The sequence below is a fragment of the Malania oleifera genome, chromosome 8 (assembly GCF_029873635.1).
Source record: "Malania oleifera isolate guangnan ecotype guangnan chromosome 8, ASM2987363v1, whole genome shotgun sequence".
NCBI classification, from domain to species: domain Eukaryota; kingdom Viridiplantae; phylum Streptophyta; class Magnoliopsida; order Santalales; family Ximeniaceae; genus Malania; species Malania oleifera.
Genome location: NC_080424.1, coordinates 87,770,751 through 87,784,982, shown reverse-complemented (window position 1 = coordinate 87,784,982; position 14,232 = coordinate 87,770,751). Strand labels below are relative to the sequence as shown.

Below are 14,232 nucleotides of genomic sequence, written 5' to 3'. Positions count from 1 at the left end.
TTCACAAAAACATTACAAACTTCAATTTTCAAAAAACATATACATAAAATTGGAATACGACAACTTAAAGACATTTCTTAATTGATTGTATTTTTTAGGGGAAGTATGAATACTGTACTCTTTTTTTTCGTTAAGGTTTTGTTTCACAGGATTTTCCTTAACGAAAGTTTTAACGAGACATATTCACAGTATATAGTTATCAAATGAGAAGTGTTGTAAAACGTGTATATTATACAATACATGTGAATGACTATCTTGAAAATATATTATAACTTTTGGTATGTTCCCATAATGGTTAATTATGGAATTGACCTTTAGGATGTTAATATAATCTTTACCTATATGAAAACATGTTTAACTAAAATAGAGATATAAAAAAGATGATTAACAACATTTAGTTCCTGAAAAACTATACTACTAAATTTCTATAATTTCAAATTTTTTTACTTCAATTTTTTTATAATTCTCTTTTTATTTTATTTACAACAAAAAGTCAAAAAAATAAAGTTTCCGGGTTTAGCCCACCAATCCACGTGGCAATTTCTCAATCGGTCGCGTTTCCCTACGCTCATATTAAAAGAGAAAAATCGTCGCCGCAGAGGGTGGCATATCTGTCACGGAATTTAATGTATTGGGGCATTTTTGTAATCAAATTTTGATGAAGTGGCGTTCTAACCGCAGGAACTGCAGGGGCACTAACCGCAGAAGAACCAGGTCCAAGGTTGGCTCATGGCCGTTTATCTAATTTATCTCCGCTGAGTCTGCTCTTCAATGTCTATATCCCAGTGTCCCGTCTCCGTCTCGTCATCATCATGATCATTTTCACTATATAATTCGAGTTGCGGAAAACCTGGACCGAGAGGCTCGCGCTCTTCCTCCCTGCCTTGAGCGTGAATTCGGGCGAATTCTAAATCTATTTTTAAGTTTTGGGAAATCTGGGTGGGATTTTTCATTTCCTCGGGAAAGTTGTATCATTTCTCGGCCGGAGAGTTTGGGAAGTGAGGTCGGAGTTTTCCCGGGAATTGGTTTTGCGGAGGGAAGATGTGGGGGTTTGGGGGTAGGTTCTATTGGGGGAGGAAGGAAGGTGGGAAAATCGAAGGAATAGTGGTGGTGTTCGCGTGGATGTCGAGTCAGGAGAAGCATCTGAAGAATTATGTCCAACTCTATTCTTCCCTCGGCTGGAACTCCCTCGTTTGCCATTCGCAGTTTCTCAACTCGTATGCCAGCTTTACTTCTCTCTCTCTCTCTCTCTCTCTCTCTCTCTCTCTCTCTCTCAAATTTGAGTTTGAATCCGCTGAGGTGGCTTCTTTCTGCTTTGGGGGTTCCAATCATTCCTATCTATACAAATAATGTTGGGAATTGGGAAATGGATCAGCATCAAAGGGCTTCGGTGGAGTTCCATTTGTTTTAGTTTCAATCTGGCTAATATGTTGTGGTTGTACTGGTGTTTAGGTCTTATTTTTTTGATTATTTACTTGTATGATTGAATTGAAGGTTACTGGAACTTAGAGCTGTGGTGTGCTTGGCAGCTATTTCTTTCTTGAGCAAATTATAGCCTTGAAGGTGTTGAGAATCTGAACTTGGTGAAGAAAACAGAGACGGCAAAACAGCAATACTGAATTGTAATTGAATGAATTTACATCAGACTCAAGAGTCCTATTTCTAATACATCAAAATAACAAAATAAACTAATAACTAACTCTTCTAACTAATTCTTTAACTAATCTCTGCTAACTAACTCTTCTCTTCTAACTTCCTTTCTGTTTTAAGTCTTTCTTCTTTCTTTTTTAATTCCATGTTCTCAATATATGATGGAATACTCCAACAACCCCCCTCAAGATGAACATGGATGTTAAGAATGTTCATCTTGCGAAGATTATGATGAAATGATAAAGATTTGAGGGGCTTTGTAAATATGTCTGCTAGTTGTAATCGTGATGGAATATGGAAAAGTTTAATAACATGCTGCTGCAATTTTTCTCTAATAAGATGGCAATCAATCTAGATATGCTTCGTTCTCTCATGCTGAACAGGATTTGTGGCTATGGACATTGTTGATTTATTGTTAGTATATAACAGAGCTGACGGAGAATGATTGATATCTAGGTCTTGTAAGGCATACAAAAACCATTTAATTCACATGTTGTAGTAGCAAGGGCTCGGTACTCTGCCTCTGCAGACGAGCGACTGATGGTAACTTGTTTCTTTGATTTCCATGAAATCAATGAGTTGCCAATAAAAATTGCAAAACCAGTGATACTCCTTCGAGTATCTACACAGCCTGCCCAATCACTATCTGAAAAACCCTTTAATTGAAAATATGAAGAGGATGGAAAGAAGAGACCTTGCCTCGGAGTAGCCTTGAGATACCGCAATACCCGAATGGCTGCTTGATGGTGACTGACAGCAGGTTTTGCTAAAAACTGACTGAGCACTTGTACATAATAGGCTAAGCCAGGCCTGGTGAGAGTTAAGTAATCTGCCAATAAGTCTTCGATAACCTAATGGATCTCCATATAAATTGGTATCATTTGCTGATAACTTGAGAGTAGATTCCATAGGGAAGGCAGCAGGTTTTGAACCAGTTAAACCAGTGTTAGCAAGTAAATCAAGTATATACTTTCGTTGGCATAAAGAGATACCAGTTTTGGACCTTGCAACTTCCAAGCCAAGAAAGTATTTCAGTTGTCCTCATTCTTTAATAGTGAATTTTGCATCTAAAAAGGACTTCAACCTTTCAATATCCTGAATGCTGTCAATTGCCAAGAGCACATCATCCACATAAACTAATAAGGCCATAAAGGAACTGTCATATTTCTTAATGAACAGAGAACAATCAGAATTACCTTGAACAAATCCATAGGAAATAAGAGCATTGGATAGCTTGGCAAATCATTGCCTAGAAGCTTGCTTTAAGCCATAGGGACTCTTTAAAAGTTGACAAACTTTGTTCTCCTTGGACAGCCAAACCAGGAGGCAATTCCATGTATACCTCTTCATGTAAATCACCATGCAGAAATGCATTATTGACATCTAGTTGATGGAGATGCCACTGTTTGACTGTAGCTATAGCAAGTAATAATCAAATGGATGTAATTTTGGCCACAGGAGAGAAAGTATCAAAGAAATCTAGGCCTTCTTGCTGAGTATACCCTTTGGCCACCATTCTAGCTTTATTTCTTTCTATAGTTCTATCAGCTTTATATTTTACTGTGAATACCCATTTACAACCAATAGTCCTTTTATTTGTAGGAAGAGTAACAAGCTCCAAGTTTTATTCAACTCCAAAGCATTAAGTTCATTTTTCATGGCAGCTTGCCATTCAGGTAGTCTAGAAGCTTGTTGATATGTTTTGGGTTCTGGAGAGTTTGTGATAGAAGTTAAAAAAGATTTATGTGATGTGGACAGTCTACTGGTAGAAAGAAAAAGGTGAAGAGAATAGAAATTACCAGGAGAGTCAGTTGAAGTAGATGCCTGAGTTGCACTTTGAGATGAAGAGATATTACCACAATAATAGTCCTGCAGATATGAAGGTTTTTGTTTAATTGTGGTTGATTTTTTGAGCTGTAGGACTTCTTGGTCAGTTGAATCAGATATTGGATCCATATTGGAAGGAGATGGAAATGTAGATGAGTCTGAATCAACGTGTGTATGAGGTTTAGAGAAAAGAGTTGAATTATTATGTGATGATGCAGATTCTATATTCTGATATGAATTGAAGAATGAGTTGGTAGAAGGGGAATTTGAAAAAGTTTATAAAATAGGAAACATAAAGGAATGATGTTCAGGATTTGGTGGTAACATTTGGAAAGGAAAAAATGTTTCATGGAATATGACATTCCGAGAAACAATTATCTTATTGGTGTTCAGATCCATGAGTTTATTACCCTTAATATCAGAAGGATATCCTAGGAATATACACTTTGTGGCTCTTGAATCAAATTTCTGTATGTGACTATTTAAAGTTGATGCAAAGCAAGGGCAACCAAAAACTTTTAAATGAGAAAGATTAGGTGTTTTATTAAAAAGCCTTTCAAAAGGGGATTTATTTTGAAGTAGAGGAGTGGGAATTCTATTGATTGTGTGTGCTGCAGTAAGCACACAGTCACTCCAAAAAATTAATGGTAGATTTGCTTGAAACATTAAGGCTCTTGCAGTGCTCAGTAGATGTTGATGTTTTCTCTCCACAACACCATTTTGTTGTGGAGTTTCTACACAACTTCTTTGATGCAAAATACCATATTTATGATAAAATTTTGTGAGTAAAATTCTGGTCCATTATCAGACCGTATAGCTTTCACAGAAGAAGAAAACTGGTTTGCTATCATTTTACAGCAAGTTTTGATTAAAGATGGCACTTCTGATTTAGCTTTAAGCATGTATACCCAAGTACACCTTGTGAAGTCATCGACTATAGTGAAAAAATATCTAAAACCAGAGTAAGAAGTAGTGCCAGAAGGACCCCATATATCACAATGGATCAAATTGAAGCTTTTATTAGAATTACTTTGTGATACAGGAAAAGGAAGCCTTCTTTGCTTTGCTAAAGAACATATATCATAAACATTTGTACAATCAAAAGTGATAGCAAAATCAATTTGTTTGAGAGAATGTACTCTTGAACTAGATACATGTCCTAATCTACAATGCCATATGTCTAATGGTTTGTGAGGAGAAGATAAAGCAAAAAGTGTAGAATTAAAATGAAATGAATTGCAGATTTTAACTTTTGATGAAGCTTGAGTTAGATGGTAAAGTCATTCTTTCTCAAGAGCAGTCCCAATAATCTTCTCCATTGATTGGTCCTGTAAAAAACAATGAGAAGCAGTAAAGATAAGAGAAAGATTAGATTGTTTAGTGAGTTTGGAAACAGATGGTAGATTAAATGAAAAACGAGGAACACATTAGACATGTAAAAATAAGGAATTTGAGAGACTTACAGTACCAATATGTGTAGCTAGAATTGTAGTATCATTAGGAAGATTTATGGATGCATTAACTGGTTTAGGTATAGAATGATATAAAAGTGGTGAGCAGATCATATGATCTGTTGCGCTTGTGTTAAGAATCCAAAATAAACTGGGATTTAGCTTAGAAGCAACAGAATTACAAGAAAATAAAGTTGGTTTAAGTGTAGATTGCACTTTACCAGAAAATTGAGAGGTGGTGACAAGATTAATAGCTGGTTGGACATTATTCTGGTTCGAAGAATTGGGCTGTGCCGAATTTGCAAGTGCCATTAGTTTATTAAATTCCTCTGGAGTGAAACAAAACTTTTGTTGCTCATTACTATTTTGATTGTAGACTTCTGGAGTTGTAATGACAGCATGAGTAGAAGCCTCATTTCTTCTTCCTTTTGGTCTATTCTAGCTAGGGGGATAACCATGAAGTTGAAAACACTTATCCACTGTGTGACCATTATAGCCACAATGAGTACAGTGTAGGGTAGATTTCTTTGGTTTGTCTTTGAAAGATTTTGGCTGGTAATTCTGCTGATTAAATTGCTTTGCCATCGAAGCATGAGTCTCATTATATGTAGCAGAATTTGTAAGCTGTCTTTGACTTTCTTCTTGAAGCTGTAGAGAGAAAACTTTGGACATGCTTGGTAATGGAACCATTAGCGGCAATTGGCTTCTGATAGAGGCATAAGAATCATTTAGCCCCGCCAAGAATATGAGTACATAATCAGATTGCTGTCTGATTTGTAGAAAATTGAAAAGTTCGCAAGTACATGTTGCCATCTTACCACATGTGCATGTTGGAAATGGCCTATAGCTAATGTACTTGTCCCAAAGAGGCTTGAAGGTACTAAAATATTCAATAACAAAATGAGCACTCTGACTGATGCAACTCAAAGATTTCTCAAGATGCAAAACCCTTGGCCCATCACTCTTGAGATATCTGGCTTTAAGTTCATTCCAAAGATCAGCAGAAGAAACCACAAACAACAATTTATTTCATATTTCTTTGAAATAGAATTCATCAACCGAGAAAGAACTAGATTATTTGCCTTTACCCATGCTGTGTGTTTGACAAGTTGATCAAAAGGGGGAGAAGCAATTGAACCATCTATAAACTGTACCTTGTTCTTGACTGTCAATGCAATGACTATCGAATGACTCCATGCAACATAATTCTGTCCATTGAAAATTTCTGATACTACCAAAGCACCAAGATTATCACTTGGATGCAGGTAATATGGACTTGATGAGTCATTTGAAGGGTTGATGGGAGATGAACTGACAAGAGGAGAATTTCCAGAACTCATTTTCAAGAATTTATTCAAGAAATGCAAGAAACATAGGATCTTCAAGAAGAAAAGAAGAGAAAAAAAATCCCGATCAGAATTTGCAAAACATATTGCAAAATTTAGGAAAGATGCTACTGCTGCTTTCTTGTGCAAGAGCTCCGATACCATGTTGAGAATCTGAACTTGGTGAAGAAAACAAAGACGGAAAAACAGCAATACTGAATTGTAATTGAATGAATTTACATCAGACTTGAGTCCTATTTATAATTCATCAAAATAACAAAATAAACTAATAACTAACTTTTCTAACTAATTCTTTAACTAATCTCTGCTAACTAACTCTTCTCTTCTAACTTCCTTTCTGTTTTAAGTCTTTCTTCTTTCTTTTTTAATTCCATGTTCTCAATATATGATGGAATACTCCCAGAGAAGGAAACTAATAAATGATTTGCTGAAAGATATGAAAAGTTTCATTGAAAATGAGATTACAAAAAAATACATGCACTAGCTTTATAGCTCTTGTACTTGTCAAAATAGATCTAGATTTTTTGTTTTCTCTTCAACTTTTAGTTGGATAATATTAATGCAATTGGGATAAGCTTAAATGAATCTATTGTTGCTGCTTTCTTCAATCATGTGGGGTCTGATATGGAGCATCCCTTCATGATGTAGTTGAAATTGCCTACATAGTTCACACACACACACATCACTAGCATTTGATATTCTGATTGGGTTATAATACTTGCAGGTTCTTCCCTGAAAAGGCCACATCACTAGCATTTGATATTCTGACTGAACTTGTTGAGGTTAGTGCTAATATGGTCCTCCAATTACAGCAGTATGGATCTTTATATTTTGATTCTTTCGTTGATAATCAAGTGAACAGCTTGCCTATGTTGAAACATCATGCTTTAGGAATAAAATAACAAAATTGAATTAAAAAAAAAATTTAACAAGAACTGAAAATCAGCTTTATTTTATCATTTATATTTTGGCTTTTGAGAGTATAATTCCCTCGTGTGCCCCCTGCCCCATTTTTTATTTATTTATTTTTTTCTGGCTTTCATGCTACAAGTTTTCAGTTCTGCACTGTGTGTGACGTTAGAAAGAAGATAATGTACTTAGAGTAACCTTAACATATTTTGGGATTTGGTTCTGTTTTGTATTTGAAGGAGCTAAAGATTAGGCCATGTCCTGTTGTCTTTGTATCGTTTTCTGGTGGTCCAAAAGCTTGTATGTATAATGTTCTTCAGGTAAATCTTTCAAAATTCTAGATTTCTGCTGTTATTGTTAATTTGCATTGCAAAAGTCAGTTACTATTATTATTATTTTAAACTTTTTTCTTATTTGTCTGATCAAGAAATTGTGAAGCAACATTCAGTGCATTGGATAAATTGAGTGATTCAACCTCGTGGGAAAAAAAGAGTTGTTGTAATATAAATATCTTTCCCTTCTGTTGCAGATAATTGAAGGAAAATGTGGGGCGCAATGCAGTCTGGTATGCTTGTTATCATGTTCGGTCCATAAAAATAAGTTTCAATCTCTGTTTAGTGGTTTTTGTTTATCAAATTTTACCTGATTAATTTTACAGTTTCAATGAAATGTGATAATTCATCACATTCAGTTGAAAAAACAGCATTAAGGTTAAAATTGTCGTTGTGAGCTCACTTTGTATCAAATTTGGATGTGGTTGTTGCTTATCTAATTTTACCTGATTAATTTTATATGGGTTCCATGAAATGTGTTGATTCATCTCGTTCAGTTGGAAAAACAGCAAAGGTGAAAATTGTAATCGTGGGCTCACTTTATGTCTGATTTGGACAATCATATATGTCGAAGACCGAAAAAATGCTCTCTTTTCTTGTTAGTGTCTAATTTTTATGTAGTTTGATTACTTTTCAAGCCTTGCTATTTTCCTAATGATATGTTTCTTGTGAAGGATAATTATCAACTTGTTAAAGACTGCATTTCTGGTTACATTTATGATTCCAGTCCGGTAGATTTTACCAGTGACTTGGGTACGAAATTTATCCTTCACCCGACCATTCTCAAAGTGTCCCATCCACCAAGATTTGCATTGTGGATAGCAAATAGCATTGCTTCATGTTTAGATGCTCTCTTCCTCAACAGTTTTGAATCACAGCGTGCTGAGTACTGGCAGACACTCTACTCATCTGCTGTTAGTACAGAACATAATAATCGATACTCAAATTGTGCCTGTCCTTTTCTGCTCTATTAATTCACTAATATTCTTGTGCAGAGAATGGGGGCCCCATATTTGATTTTATGCTCAGAAAATGATGATCTTGCTTCCTATAAAACTATATGCACTTTTGCTCAACGACTACAAGACCTTGGGGCCAATGTTAAAGTAGTGAAATGGAATGATTCTCCTCATGTAGGTCTGTACCTAAGCCTTGGTGATGACTGTTGAAACTATTTTGATGGTTTTTTACTGTGCACTTAAATATATCTAACCTGGGTTGATGTCAATGATATTTGCCGTCAAGCTTGCATAAAAATAATTTTTGTGTGCGCACATGTGTGTTTGCACATGCCTTTTGTGTAATTGCTACTTAATATGTTTGATTTTCTTATATCCACCAAAAAATAAAAATAAAAATGAAACCACATCTGGGGTAGCATTTTATAAAAACACACACATGTAAAAATATTTTTTACATTTCGCTGTTTTTAAAATTAATATCATATAATGTTTGCATGATTCAATGCCCTGCCACAGGTCACTATCGGATTTATCCAATTGACTACAAGGCTGCTGTGACTGAGCTACTGGGAAAGGCATCTGTGATTTATTTGCGAAGGATAAAACAACTTGGAGGTGATAGAATGCACTTCAATGGGATGCAAGACAAAATATCCAATTCAATGTGTAATCCAAGAAAATCAATGGAAAGATCAAGTCACAGTTTTCAGGGTTTGGCTGTGGAACCAAGAGACCAGTTTCTTTTACCCGATTCCATGAATTATCTGGAGGGTAGAGATGTTGAGTCTTTGCAAGATGAACAGAAAGAAGGTTTGATCCATTTTCCTAGCACTCCAAGCATCAATGCTCATGGGGTCCTTGGTCAAATTCTTTTTGATGTTTGTGTTCCGAAGAATGTGGAAGGTTGGGAGATGAGGCGGTCAGAGTCGTCAGACAACTTGAATGGGCCTCCCTTTATTTCTTCACAGAGACAGTCACCTTTTAATCCTATTAAATGCATTAGATCAAGATTATAAATCTTTCATTACAGAAATTTTTACCAAAGTTTGGACGCAAATTTTCTGAATTAAAGATGCCATGAAAAGCAAGGATTGGGTTCCTAGGATTTAGTTTGGACTGGAAGGTGCCACAAACAGTAATGTTCGACTCAAAGCGAATGAGTTATCTGAGTTAATAAAGACGGTGGTACAAGATCATTGGTATGAGGCTTAATAATTTGTTTCTCAACGGGCTAAGGATTTACCACGGATTTGAAAGTCAGGGTTCCAAATATGCATAATATGTGATATTGGGTCCATGTTAATTGGTCATTTATTTCCAGACCCATGATTAGTCATCAAGAGTGCATGTGAGATCTCGTGGATTTGTGTCTTGGATTTGCATTCATGAACATATGAAATTGTCAGTACAGTATTGCTCCATGTAACTTTTCAAATAATTGTCCTTTTCTTTTGAGTTTTGACTCCCTGCAATTGGTCCTGCCTCTCTATCGCCTGCCCAATTTTCTCACTGTTTCTGGTCACCAAACACTGGATGAGCAATAGCCAATGGATGAACCCGGGCGACAGTTTTCTGCTCCAAGACTATGCCAATGTTGGTCCAACTTTTTCAAATTCTAAAAAATTATTAAATAAATTATTTTTTATTTTTATTTTAAATAAATAAATTGATTCTTTACTACACATTGATATGCCAAATGGTCCACTAGATGGACTTAAATTCCCTATGTTGTGATTTGAAGAAAGACCAGGAGAGTCCTAAGTAATATTCCCTCAGTCCAGGGGAAAATATTTCTGCTGGGATGGCTTAGCCTAGCCCCAATTATTTATGTAATAAAAATCCACAGGAAAAAAGAACTATGCACAGTGACTAGGAAAAAACATTTCTATATTTAATTCTCTTTCCCTGGTGCATTCCAGTGGTCCCATGGATCGGATGTTTCCAGTTCTAATTGGGATCACAGATGGAAACTACACTGTTAAGGAGCTCAGATTTTCGGAAGATTATTTTCGAGCAAGTGACTTGGGCAGGTCAGGAAAGAAATCAGCCTCCAATCTTCCTAACATTGATCTTGTTGATGTACAGATCTCTTTTCTCCTTGTCTATTTGTGTTTTGTGTAAAATGTTTGTTTTTTGGGAAGGAAAACAGTTGTATTTACATGTGTGTAATTATATATTTGGAAATGTAAGAGCTGAGAGCTGAGAGCAGAGATGCTTCTAGGATTGAAACAGAGCATGAGAAAGCGATGAACAGTTAAGGTGTATACATTCCCCTTTTACAATCAGAAACGTTAGAAATGCTTTTGTTATTTTTCGGTTGACGTGCAATGCACCAACGGTAGCCTTTCTCATTTCACAAACTGTATGCAGATATGCATGCGGGATAAATGGTCACCATTTTGCTAAAAATGGGAAGGCTCCCATGGCAGGGCTAGTGGAACGATAATTAGGATATTACAGGATTGCTTGCAACTGGGGCAAGTACAAAAGGATATAGGTCAGGAGGACAACAATGAGAAGCCTAGTGTCACTATTGAGGGAAGTGTAGCGGCTACTGGGGAAGCTAAACTGTTGGCCTTACAAGGTTTAAAATCTTGTTATCTTGTTTTGATGCTAACAAATAAGTGGAATTTAACATATTTGTGTGAGTAATGTTATTTTAGGGCTCACATATGAGAAAGTAAGGTTAAAGTGCTCACAAGGATCAAATGAAGCTTAAATGAGTCAAAACATGGATTTAAAAATGATATATTAAACCTTGAAGAATATAAGGACATGAATGAGTTGTTGAAAGTTAAGGAATATTAAAGTCAAAAGAGCCAAAGAAAGGCAAAGTGAGAAAACTCAAAGAATATGGAAGTTTGAAGAAAAGATGTACTCAATCCAAAGATAAAGCATGAAGACTCAAGAACCTAAAATGTTAATGTCTTAGAAGTCTCATGTAAGTACTTTAATGTTTAAAATATTGTTTGAAATATTATGAAACTCTTAGATTAATTTCTTGAACCTAAATACCTTTTAAAATACTTAGAAAATATTTTTATAAGGTCAAAAATTATTTTAAAAGGATTAGAATCATTTTTGGAATGAAAAGCACAAAAAAGAGTTTTTCCAAATACTGTCAGTTTTTATGCATCCGCATTAAGGTGAATTTTTCTATATCAAAATCTCTTTATTAGAACATGTGTTTAACATGAAAGTTATAGGATTTTCTCTTAGCTTTCTTTTGACACCAAGAACACCTAATTTGGAGTTATACAGAAAAAGTTATGACTAAAATACTAAAGTGGGGTCACAGGCTATTTGAATACTGTTCACGGGAGGAACTTTGGCTATCTGAATAGCACACAGAACGACCTCAGACTTCTGAAGAATAAGCTCATACATCTGAAGATTTTTTGCGACAAATCTAAAACACGCAGTAGCTATTTAGACGTTTGAAGTTGACACTTCAGACATCTGAACCCGACACCTCAAATGTCTAAACCCTCTCTTTAGACATCTGACCCTGTGTCTAGTTCATTTTTTAAAGGGTTTCAGGAACTTTAGATGACTGAACTTGACTCTTCAGATATCTGAACACTGTTCAACGAGCAAATTTTTAAAAATCTTATATTTTAAAATATAATCGCTTGTTTGAAAGCCTATAAATACATGGTTTTGCAAATCAAAACTCATCTAAGAATTAAAAAATCTGTTTTGAGAAACTGAAAACACTTTTGTTCTTCCAAAGTTTTATTCTTCACTCTCTTTTGCTGAAATATTCTGAAGTGCTAATCCTTCCTTCTCTGAATTCCTACTGCTAATTCTCATCTAAGAATGATATTGGTGAATTCCACACTTGAGCTTCATTCTATTTCATATTGATATTTTACATTAAAGTATATAGTGCTGAAATTGTACTAACTTACTCTTTGAAAGAGTATACTTGTACGTAGATCTTATCTTGTGTTTCTTGCAATTGTTTGACGTTCTAAGGATTGTTTGGATCGTTGGCTAAGCAAGGGGATATTGCTTAGAAAGGCGGGCTCTAGCCTAAAGGAGTGACCGAACAAGGGGACATCGTTTGGAGAGGCGGACTCTAGCCTAAGTGAAGGAGTGTTTGAGCGTGGGGTATCGCTTGTAATCAGGTTTTGTTCCACTTGTCAACGGAACAGGTTTAGTGAATCCTTTGGTAGTTTGCTAAAGGCGAGGACGTAGGCTGGATATAAGCCGAATCTCGTAAAAATCCCTATCTCACTCCCTCTTTCTCTATTCTTTATTTTCAGTTCATATACAACTGTGTGGATGTTTTAAATATCTAAAGTATACATACTACGCATATTTGGAAATCAAGTAAACCTAGAGTCCAATTTTGATTTGGGTTGTAGAAACCGAAAGGGAGTACGTTGGTTACACCATATCTTGTGGAAACCATATGAGAGTACGTTACTTAGTTAACATCCCAAAGATAAATTTAACAAGAGTTTATTTGAGTTCTAAATATTTGGAAAGAGTGATTGGATTCATTTATACAAGACTTTATATCAGCAAGCATAAATTCTTATTCACTACAAGACTTGGTTCAAATTTGGCTAATATAAACAAACAACCATTTTGAGTTTTTATATTACATAGTGTTGTATATTGGCTTGTTTGTTTACTTTCTAATTATAGTTGATTGGTTTGGTTGAATGATTGAATATTTGTATATATGGTTAAACTAAAATGAAAGTTTTAAAAACCAATTCACCCCCTTTCTTGGGAAGCTCTTCCTAATTTCAATTGGTATCAGAGCGGGGTTATAACAATTCTTAACTAGAAGCTATAAAAAGATCGTAATGACTAACTTAGGCGTAGCTCCCTTTGGAGAGGGACAATCTTCAACTAGGCCTCCTATCTTTTGTGGTTTAAACAACACGTTTTGGAAAAAGAGAATTCAAATCTATCTCCAAACGATGAATTGGAAAGTATGAGAAGTTGTTATAGATGGAGATCAAATTCCCACTAAGATAGTAGATGGAAAAAAAATCCCAAAAGAGAAGAAAGATATGACTGATCAAGATTATAAAATGCTCCAAAAAAATTCAAGTACTATAAGGAAATATGGGATAAGCTAGAAGTTATTTATGAAGGAAAAAGGGATGTTAGGGATAATAGGGTTGATATGCTCACAAGCGAGTATGAAGCCTTTAAGATGAACCCGGATGAATCAATTACAAATATGTTTACTAGGTTCACTCACATAATCAATTCCCTAAATGCATTAGGAAAAACCTACACTACTTATGAGATGATAAGGAAAATTCTTAGAGGGCTATCAACCGTATGGGAACCAAAAGCCACTGCCATAACCGAAGGAAGAAATTTGAAAAAAACTTCCTTAGATGAGCTTATAGGTTCTTTTCTCACATATGAAATGACAATGAATGAAAAGAGTGGGAAAACCAAAGCCTAAGAAAAAATAGCCTTTAAAGCCTTAGAAGAAAACTCAAGTAGTGAAATGGATGAAGATGAAGAAGCCTTCATATCTAAAAAGCTAGCAAGGATACTAAGAAGGAGAAACAAATTTAAAAGAAGAAATCAAGACTCCGAATAAGAAGAAAAAGAAGTTAGCAAAAAGAAATCAAGGAATAAAACACCTAAATGCTATAATTGCAATAAAGCTGGACATTTAAAATCGGAATGTCTACTATTAAAGAAAGAGTCTAAAAAGAAAAACAAGAAGGTCATGAAAGCCACTACTTGGGATAGTACAAGTAGTTCGGAGAATGAA

General features: G+C 35.2%; 1 protein-coding gene across 1 annotated transcript; it reads left to right on the top strand.

Annotated features, from left to right (window-relative positions):
* The first annotated feature begins 748 nt into the window (after window positions 1–748).
* Window positions 749–9,932, top strand: LOC131161715 (uncharacterized). The gene is made up of 7 exons (XM_058117675.1): window positions 749–1,217; window positions 6,999–7,056; window positions 7,423–7,503; window positions 7,713–7,748; window positions 8,190–8,429; window positions 8,511–8,652; window positions 8,994–9,932. Exons 1-7 carry the CDS (start codon window positions 1,042–1,044, stop codon window positions 9,491–9,493), a joined length of 1,233 nt encoding a protein of 410 aa, XP_057973658.1. The 5' UTR covers window positions 749–1,041; the 3' UTR covers window positions 9,494–9,932.
* Window positions 9,933–14,232: the final 4,300 nt, after the last annotated feature.

What these genes read in the sequence shown, in the direction of transcription:
- LOC131161715 (XM_058117675.1), top strand. Translation starts at nt 1,042, where the DNA reads ATGTGGGGGTTTGGGGGTAGGTTCTATTGGGGGAGGAAGGAAGGTGGG. An exon ending in TTCTGACTGAACTTGTTGAG is followed by an intron (nt 7,057 to 7,422) that starts GTTAGTGCTAAT and finishes TTGTATTTGAAG; the next exon opens with GAGCTAAAGATTAGGCCATG. An exon ending in AGACACTCTACTCATCTGCT is followed by an intron (nt 8,430 to 8,510) that starts GTTAGTACAGAA and finishes ATTCTTGTGCAG; the next exon opens with AGAATGGGGGCCCCATATTT.